Source organism: Octopus bimaculoides, chromosome 9 (genome assembly GCF_001194135.2).
Source record: "Octopus bimaculoides isolate UCB-OBI-ISO-001 chromosome 9, ASM119413v2, whole genome shotgun sequence".
NCBI lineage: Eukaryota > Metazoa > Mollusca > Cephalopoda > Octopoda > Octopodidae > Octopus > Octopus bimaculoides.
In genome coordinates, this window is record NC_068989.1 from 22,764,176 (window position 1) to 22,774,534 (window position 10,359).

Consider the following 10,359-nt stretch of genomic DNA (forward strand, 5'->3'; position numbering starts at 1 on the left):
TGTGAGTGTTTATTGAGCGAAAACACCTAAAGCTCCACGAGGCTCCGGCAGGGGATGGTGGCGAACCCTGCTGTACTCTTTAACCACAACTTTCTCTCACTCTTTCTTCCTGTTTCTGTTGTACCTGTATTTCAAAAGGGCCAGCCTTGTCACTCTGTGTCACGCTGAATATCCCCGAGAACTATGTTAAGGGTACACGTGTCTGTGGAGTGCTCAGCCACTTGCACGTTAATTTCACGAGCAGGCTGTTCCGTTGATCGGATCAACTGGAACCCTCGACGTCGTTAGCGACGGAGTGCCAACAGCAAGACCTAGTGAGGAGAATTGAGGCACTAGCCAGCATTCGAGATCATGATCCAAGTATATCTGTTACCTTAATCTACGGCTTTTTAGTTGAGATAATACGTTAAATTCCACTCGTTTGCTCGATTTCTGTTGGTCCGTTACACAAATGCGGTGAGATTAGTGGCTACGTTGGGGCTTTTTACTTGCACTCTCTGTTAAGCTAGTACTTCGAGTACCCTCTAATATAATTAAGAGTGTATTTTGTAGCTGTTTAATGCTAATATCGCTTGCGGTCACTAATGTTATTGTTATTATCAATTTTTTAGATTTGCCCCGATAATAATAATAATGATAATAATAATAACATCTTTACGAGTATTTATTGCTACTCATTTATATATGTGTGTGTGTGTGTGTGTGTGTGTGTGTGTGTGTGTGTGCACGTGCTCGTGTGTGTTTGTCCTCCATCACCGCTTAACAACCGGTAGTAGTGTGTTTGCGTCCCCGTAACTTAGCGGTTCGGCATAAGACTGATAGAATAAATACTGGGCTTAATACTGGGGAGGGGTATTATTTGATTCTTTCACTCGCACGATCTTCACTAAGAAAAAAAAAAGACTCAGATTTTTTACGTGGAATCAAGTACCCTTTATTTTTGTTCGGTAAAAAAAAGGGGGTGGGAAACCGGACCCCCCATATCCCGGAATCATTGAGAGAGAGAGTGAGAGAGAGGAAGAGTTAAAGAGAGAAAGAGAGAGTGAGTCAGTGGGTGACGAAGTTTACCTAAACTTCACTCGCTCTTTCTCCCCACACAAAGATGAAATTCATTTCGGCGCCAAGTGTATATGGTTATATCAATATATATCTTTTAGCTTTTACTTGTTTCAGCACTTGACTGTTGTCACACTGGCGTGATACCTTGAAGAGTTTTAGTTGATCAAACCAACCTCAAGAGGTATTATTAGATTCTTTCACCCGTATGGTTTTCCCTAAGAAAAAAAAAAACTCGAATTTTTTGCGTGGAATCAGGTACTCTGACCTCCTGATATGCTGCAACGTAGCCACTAATCTCACCGCATTTGTGTAACGGACCAACAGAAATCGAGCAAACGAGTGGAATTTAACGTATTATCTCAACTAAAAAGCCGTAGATTAAGGTAACAGATATACTTGGATCATGATCTATATATTGATATATATTGATATAACCATATACAAACGTAGCCTTAGTCGATGACTAACAATTGCCAACACTTCAGAAATGAAAAATCATATGGGATTATTACACTGTTTATTATTTGACAAGAGGTTAACAAATTTTCACTTCCAATTTCAAATGAATTAACATGTCTTAAATAAAATATGATCTTCGTAATAAATCTACTCAGCACTAATATAACCCATTCAATATGTTACAATGACAAACAAGAATTGTTTTACGTTTTCTCAATGTTTATTAATTCCATTGACGTCAACAACACTATTCTCGTTGATAAAAATAAAGTTTCTAAAATGTGCAAGCTGGAAGAATTACTTTGGTTCATTAGTAAAACACCAGTTACTTTTACAGGTAATATGGGTTCGAGTCCAACGGGCAGTTTTCGACATTTTCAGCATAAAGGAGTTATTTAACCTAATATCTACACGCCTTATTTACTTTTGCGTCGTGATCCACCGTTCATTAAAAGAATTATTTCAAATTTAAATCATTCATTAATTATATTTCCAACTTATTAATTATTTTGTAATCTAAATTAAATTTCATCACATAAACTACGTTATATAACAATTAGTTTAACTGGGATTGCACTATATACTGAGGTATCATCGAGGGACCATGTCAATGGGGAAAGAACAGGTCTAATAGCATTGACTGCTGTTCCAGTGTATATTGACGTACCATCGCTCACTGCGGTACGATCAATTCTACAACACATATCAAGGTATGAACTGTCGTAACCAATTTAGTAAATAACCTGTATATTACATTGAGGTATATATTTAGATTCACTTACAACATATAGGCATATTTCACAAAATGCTAACCTGGATACCTAACAACAAATTTGCTTTCCTCTTGACACCAACCGCTTGAGGTCATTCCTGGTTCTATATGACAAATTTCAGGCTTTGTAGTGATCTGCATAAAAACCTTCCGTCAAAAATTCATATTCATTTATGTTCTAAACATTAGCTTAATATTGACAAATTTATTTCACTAAAGCCACCATTATTTTCAAAATTAATTGAAATAAAAGCAGTGTATTTAAACAGAAATATAGTAACAAATGAGTTCAAGTGATCTAAAAACTTTCCATCAACATTTCATGCTATTTTATGCGCCAAATACCACTCTAAATATAACAAAGTAATTTGTAAAATTACTTTGTAAATTTTACAAATTAAAAATTGCAATTCCTTAAGATTTTCAAAATTAATTGAAACGAAGGCAGTGTAGTTCAATTCATTTATTGGAATATTGTAGCAAAAGAGTTAATTATTTATAGAAATAGGCTATACAGCAATATGACCAGTATGATTATAACAAGGGAAACATATGCTTCGGGCTCGGCATTTTCAGAGGCTTTGCACTAAATGCTTTAGTGCCATTGTACTAAACTACTTTCAACTTTTACAAACGATTGGGTGTTAAAAGTTAATTCGATACAATTCAAATGAAACGCTTGCAAGCTCTCAAATGCAATTCAGTTATTCTGCCCATGCTTTATTACTACAGTTTTGTATTGTATACGGTCACCCAGAATACCTCCAAGGCCAAATAAACGTTAATTATACGAATTAAAATTAAATTGAACGACAACTGTAAAAACACAGACTTTATTCATTTTTGTCACGCGTTATTTATATTCATATTTTAAGCACAATAATTGTGCTTAATTGTTATTTTCTTCATATGTTTGGTTGAACTCATTTTTTCCTCTATATAACAATAGTCGATCTAAATGTTGGTTAGTTGCTTGCTTGGTTGAACTCCCCAGTCATGTTTTATATCGTGTGGAAAGATGAGAGAGAGAGTAAGAGAGATGCTAAGAGAATCAATACAGAAGGTGGAGGTGGAGGATGAGTATACATACTAAGCTAGGTAGCAGGCAACACGTACATACACAGTGAGAGGGAAAGAGACAGATGAGGAGGAGAGGGGTTAATTGACAGGATGTCGTTATGGAAGGAGTTATAGAAATGAGAAATTTGTTTTATTCAATTTTATTTCAAAGTAATAACTATTTTTCTTTTGAAAATTGTCATTCATTTCATACAAGTATATAAAAGTTAAATTATAATTATTCTATGTATTCCATATGTTCTGACGCTCCCCATAGCATCAAAAGTAAACTATCCGTTTACTACCAGTAATATATTACTGACACAGGGCGGCGAGCTGGCAGAATCGTTAGCACGCCGGGCGAAATGCTAAGCGGTATTTCGGCTGCCGTTACGTTCTGAGCTCAAATTCCGCCGAGGTCGACTTTGCTTTACATGTTTTTGGGGTCAATGAAATGGTACCAGTTACGCATTTGGGTCGATGTAATCGACTTAATCCCTTTGTCTGTCCTTGTTTGTCCCCCCTATGTTTAGACCTGTGGGCAATAAAGAAATAAATATATTACAGACACGATAATGCTAGTCATTTGCAATAAACGAAATCAGGATTTTTAAACAAGTAAGAAATATTTTAGCGTGTAGTTTCCACTCTAATTGTATGCCATTAAACAAAATTGTAATACAAATAAAAAGTTTAAATTATTACAATCATATTTTCAACGTTAGAGTACAACATTTCTTATTGCACAGAGTCTGACGGAAAAATCTCTCGTGTTTCACACGGCTATTGGTGTGGTGCTAGTGAAGTTAGGCAGATAGTAATGTTGATTCCATGTACGAGGGGTGCCCTGGCTTTGGATAAAAGACAATACAGGTGGATCAGTTACTGATTTTATTTAGCAGATTCCCCTCTGAGGTTCACACACTTATTGCAGCGATCCTTCAGTTTTTCTAAGTCCTGAAAAAGAACTGGGAAGGTTGGGCCTACAACCAGGCCTTTAGCGATACCATAAAAGTCAGGAACATTCCAGCACCCCCTCGTAGCGAATGTTTTGTTTTGTTTTTTTCTCTGTTTACATCATGGTTTGGAGGAACGATTGAACACTGAGCATTTGTTGCTCAAGTGATTGTGAATAACGGTGAATCTAAGAAAGTTTTTGCAACACTCAGTATATTATTCCTTTATTCCCTTATTTGTCTCAGTCATTAGACTGCGACCATGCTGAAGCGTCGCCTTGAGGAATTTTAGCCGAACTAATTCATCCAAGTACTTATTTTCTTTTTAAGTCTGGTACTTATTCTATCGGTCACTTTTGACGAACCGCTACGTTACGGGATTGAAAACACACCAACACTGGTTGTTAATCAGTGGTGAAGTACAAACAAATACAAAAACACACGCACATGCAATATATATATTAGATTGGTACATAGTTATTGCGGCTTTTTTTTCAATAAATTTTATTCAACAAGAATTTTTAACAAAACACCAAACAGAAATTGAAGTAGATGGTGAATATGCTCCAGAATAATCATTTAAAGATGTTTTTTTTTAAATGTTATTGTTTTTGTTGAATAAAATTTATTGAAAAAAAAGCCGCAATAATTATGCACCAACCTAATATATATAACGGGCTTCTTTCAATTTCCGTCTACCAAATCCACTCACTGTAGTAGAAAACACTTGCTCAAGGTGCCATGCAGTGGAACTAACCTGAGACCATGTAGTTGGGAAGGAAGCTTCTTTATTTCATTAAATTTGCCACACAGGCCGTACAAAGATGAGACGAACAAGGACAGATAAAACACAAAAGGTGAAGAAACTGCTTTAATTAAAAGTTAATGTCCGAATGAATGATGATAGGAGAAAATGACATAATTATAAGGCAATTAAAAATATAATAGAATATAATTATTATTGCAATATGCAATAATTCACGACAAAAAGATAGGCATCCAGCCATCTGGGTAGAACCTTCACTTGTTACCACTGATCCCACTTACCTGGTGCCGATCACTCTCAACTTGCTTGCCACAGTCTTCCATCTTTTCACGAATGTACTCAGCGACAGGCACCATTTCTCCAGTCTGACCTTACTTACGAGGTGGTAACTAAAAAGTTTTACCAGCCCCTGGCCGGAGACAAAGGTACCTCTCACTCTTCCTCTTACACGCGTCTTCCATATTGTTTCTTTCAGTATGGCTACTACGCAGAAGAAACAAGCCCTCCTTTCCCTGTCAAGGGAAGGAGGCGGTACAATCTCGATGATGGACTCCGGTGATAGCTGTACTCTTCTTATTACTGACAATAGTTTGACAAAAGCTATCTGTCCCGATAACTCCGGACACTCCACGAATGCGTGCAAGACGGTTTCCCTGTCCTACCCGCATCTCAGGCATGTCGGTGAGACGGCACTACCGTGCCTCGACAGCTTATCTCGAACCGGTAGCGCCACACGGAAGCACTGCCAAGCCAAGGATTTCTGGTAATTATCCAGATATCCGAACGTTCTTCTGAACAGTTTGATCAACTGATTTTCATCATAGCATAGGGTCTCCCCCAAGGCGTCTTCCGACATAGATCCCACTAACCGCTATAGAATTCCGCGGTGGAACTCCTGTTGCCGGCATTACCCACCCGAGAGAGTAGCTGAAGCGCCTGGCGACACTCCAATTGCCAGTCCCCCAGCCTAGGTCTCTGCTTGATCCATGTACCAATTTCCGTTAAGGACGTTAACCGTGGAAGGTAGAACCAGACGTGCAGAGACCACACCTGCTCTCCATCCAGGTAAAACCAGAGGTGCTTCAACCTTAACGCGAGTTTTCGCATCCTCAGCCAAGGCATCCCTAGCCCACCCTTTAGCGGTTTCTGGCAGCAGACAGAGCGCTTCACAAGCGGCTTTCCTCCCTTCCACAAAAAGCGGAAAAGGATTCTCTCCAACTTGTTCAGTCACAAATCGGAGCAAAGCACCACGGTCAGACGGTAGGTGATAACTGCTGTTATAAACATCTGCACCACCTCCGTCTATCCTAGCAAGGATAACGCCCGCCCAGACCAGGTCTGGGTTAGAGCAGTCACCTTACTGGTTACCTCACTCCAATTTTTCTCTATCTGGAGGTCTCGGCCAAACCAGACACCAAGCAGCTTAACAGGACCTTCCGTCCAACACCCACGACGTTACTGGATGCCATCGGCTTGCCCCTCCAGGTGCCGAGTTGCAAACCGACCGACTTGTCCTTGTTAACCTTTGTTCCTGCCATCGCCTCGTAACTTTTGATAGCCTCTTCCATGACTGGAAGTTGGCCATCGTTCGCAACGATGATGGAGATGTCATCGGCATACGCCGTGGCTCCTCTTCCATACCATAGATCATTCGATGCGCCCCCTAGTGCCTCCAACTTCCGCAGTAATAGCTCAACAGCCAACACATACAAAAGCGGAGACAGAGGACACCCCTGACGCACTGAGCACTCGATCTTGAATGGCTTCGAAAGGAAACCATTCACTTTGACGATAGACTGGATGTCGCTGTACAAAGCAGCAATCCAACCGCGGAAGGTCGGGTCCAGGCCAGCCTTCTCGATGACCGCTGCCAAGTACCGATTGTTGACACTATCAAATGCTTTAGACTGGTATAAATGTACCAGCGCCTCTACCCCTGCGCCAGAAAGCTTCACTATCCTCTCTAAGGAGTAGCGTATAAGGTGGAGATTCCTTCTTATTAATGTTCAAATATGGATCAACAGGTTCAATTTGTTATTCGTAAAAAAAATGTGATGTATTGATGAAAATTATTCTGTAACTTAATTAATACAAATTACATTAATACTTTACACCACTGCCCATCTTTGATTATCTCGAACTGGCAAAGTAGTTAGGGGTTGGCCACAAAGCCAATGTCATCAGTTCCAATTCTTGGTACCCTGAGTTCAAATCTCACGAAAGTCAAATTTGCCTTACATCTTTCCGAATCGAAGAATATCGGAGTGAATACCTTGCAAGCATTTGGGCCGGGCCACGTCTCTGGTTTAAGTATACGTTCCTCTCTCCTTCCCGCTAGTCTCGAAGCCCAAGAAAGAGTTGTGGGTACTACATTCCCTTCATGATAAAGGTTCTGTGTTCCTACAAGATAAAATACAATAAGATGGTAAGAATTGTTAAACTTCAGAAAATAAATTAGAGCTGGGAAGCTGGCGAAATGTTTTTAGTGGAATTTTGAAATCATCACCATAGTTAAACTGCTAGGTCAGGCCTATTCCAGAATTTACTTACAAATGGCTATTATACTGAATAAACAGCTATTATTTTTTACAGTTGAGTAAGCATGCAACATTTAAATTCCATGCTTATATAAATATTGTAATAATTTAATTTTACACACACACACACACACACACACATAATGTGGGTTTGCATGTGTATGTATGTGTGTGTATGTATATATATGTGCGTATATAGATATGTAAAATCTCTCTCTCTCTCTCTCCTTCCCTATATATATATATATATATATATATATATATATATAACATAAAGCCCACAATTAGGTAAAAAGATTGAATACATCAAAAGTTGTTACAATGTTGCGGATACCAAATTAAATATATAAATCACATTCTAATCTCTCGTATTAGATAAATCTGCTGCAAAAGTGCGTCCATGGAACAACGTATTAAGAAACACCGCTGATAGAAAAAAGAGTTTTTCTAATTTATTTTGGATTTAATGTTGACATAACTGAATTCAAGGTAAGCCATTTTCTCTTTCTTCATCGACATATTTGAATAAGCAGAATATATATCCTCGTCCAACATTTTCTTTAAATCTCGTTTAACATCAGTTGACAAGTAAAAATTTCTAAGAAAGTTATGGCGAATATAGAGCATAAAAGTATGATTTTCTCTGGCCTTATTATAAATGTTTGTACAAAGATTGTAATATTTGTGTGTTATATGCAAATAAGCTTTACTCACGTTAAAAAATAATTTCTAGGGTTTAGTTTGAGTGGAAGTAGCAACACCTATGAACATTCTGTAGGTCATCCGAGACTGGTAGTTGGAAAGGAGCAACATATAGGTTACCCTCAGACTGCAAACATACTTCAAAAACTTGCGTTAGAGTGGAGGCCGCTAAAGAGTTCCAAGAGCCAGGCAAGCAGTTTAAATTGACAAATCAAGTATGCCACCCCAAAACAGAAACAGTCCACTTTCGGATTGCTGTCTTTTCAGTTTTCTCAAAATGCTGGGCATGATCCAAATCGTGTAAATGTGTGCAGGGGCACGGTTAAAAGATGAGATGTATGGACATTCATATGTCGGATAACTCTGGGATGAATGTTTGAAATCAGGCAAAAGCCCGACCAGTGGACACGCATCAAGAAACTGTCTTATTAGGTGACACATACTCTTGGTAGTATGCCCGATCCTTGTTCGAGCGCTAGGTTTCAAGAAACACAATCCAGGTATTTACTTCCAGGTGAATTTCTTATAATAATGGAGCAGTGGTCAACAGTTACTCATGAACCATGTATCACAAACTACGCCATCAAGCTGTCGATTAAATCTATAAAAACCCTTCAAACGTCTTTCTGTTTAATGCTAAACAAAACAAAGAATAAATGACAATTATGCAGAGAAGGCTAAAGATGTTAATAGGTGAACTAGTTTAGAAGAGACACTAAAACAGACGAGTGTATTGTAAGAATTGTATGTAGCTTACTGGCAAAGTAGCAGAAACAAAAGTATATGAATAATTCTGATCCACTATGCACAATATACCAGCACCCAGAAACTTCAATTCAGCTAGACTTTTTTCTTCACTAAAACACAATCTTATCTTTAGCCTCTAATCCATGATTACTTTTCAAGCTACTCTCTATATCCCAACTACTTTCATAAAGTCGACGTCCACTCTCCCTTTTGCATGCATTTCAGAAACAAAGGCTTCAGGATCTTTCCTCAGCTCAATTATTCAGCACTTACTTTAGTATCGTTGTACTTCCTAGCAATGTAGTTTTCTGTAATAGTTCCTTTCGAAAGTCGATCCCAGACTTCATCTATGACTAACTTTTCTTCATGAAAGGACCCGGAGTGTCTATTATTCTCTACATGTTTGTAAATTCTCTTTCCAAATTTTGGTATTTTACTATTTTGTCTTTACTCCCATACTTTCACATTTGTTAAGTTTATACCATAGTTGATTATGTTTCTAAGGTTATCTAATGATTGGGTACTGTATAATGTTAGATTCTGACATTTGTTTGTGCTGTTTATCTGTAGACTTATTTTAGTTGTTTGCAAGTTCTTAAACATTTCAGTCTGAAATGTTGTGGACTCTCGGTTAGATTATTTCGTACCTTAATGAGTTGGACTGATGTATGTTATTTTATTTCATGAAAGTAGAATTTAGGTGAACCGTATAAGTTACCTTGTTAATTTAACGATATAGATTAAATATGCTGCATATATGTCAGATACCTTAATGCATTTGAAATTGTAAACTTTTTACAGGGAATGTGTAACCTCGCGATGCTGCAAAGCCTGAACCTTACCCGAAAATCTACTGTTTTCATTACGGTGAATATTTTATCTTTGACATTGTTATGCCTATATTACACCGAGTGGTATGACATGTTAGAAATTGGTAGCTTTTGGAAATCAAGCGAAAGAAGCAACAGAGGATCATATAAAGAATTCTGGGTGTCATTCCCTGCATTGCGAAACTTTAAACTTGAAGACAATACTGGTGGAGAATTTGGTCTGTTTCCTCTTTCTGAAAATTATATTGCACTGCTCAATATTTCAAATTTCACTATTTCTAAAGCTTTCTTGCCTGCCATGACTGACAAAGAAAAATTGGTGTCTCTGTACGTTTTCCAAAATTTTATCAATGGTTGTAACCAGAATAATATCACTTTCTTCATCCAAGGTGGCACTTTGTTAGGTAAGTAACACTTATGCATAAATACAGAGAGAGAGAGAGAGAGAGAGAGAGAGAGAGAGAGAGAGAGA

At 38.0% G+C, this 10,359-nt stretch overlaps 1 protein-coding gene across 3 annotated transcripts in view; it reads left to right on the forward strand.

Moving 5' to 3' along the window:
- Window positions 1-10,359, forward strand: part of LOC128248708 (uncharacterized) — a 22,134-nt gene that overhangs the window by 7,129 nt on the left and 4,646 nt on the right. For all 3 annotated transcript variants that reach the window (XM_052970490.1, XM_052970491.1, XM_052970489.1), the window contains exons 2-3: window positions 7,984-8,097; window positions 9,859-10,291. In XM_052970490.1, the coding sequence (XP_052826450.1) occupies window positions 9,862-10,291 (430 nt within the window). In that variant the 5' untranslated portion in view covers window positions 7,984-8,097; window positions 9,859-9,861. The remainder of the gene's footprint in view (window positions 1-7,983; window positions 8,098-9,858; window positions 10,292-10,359) is intronic.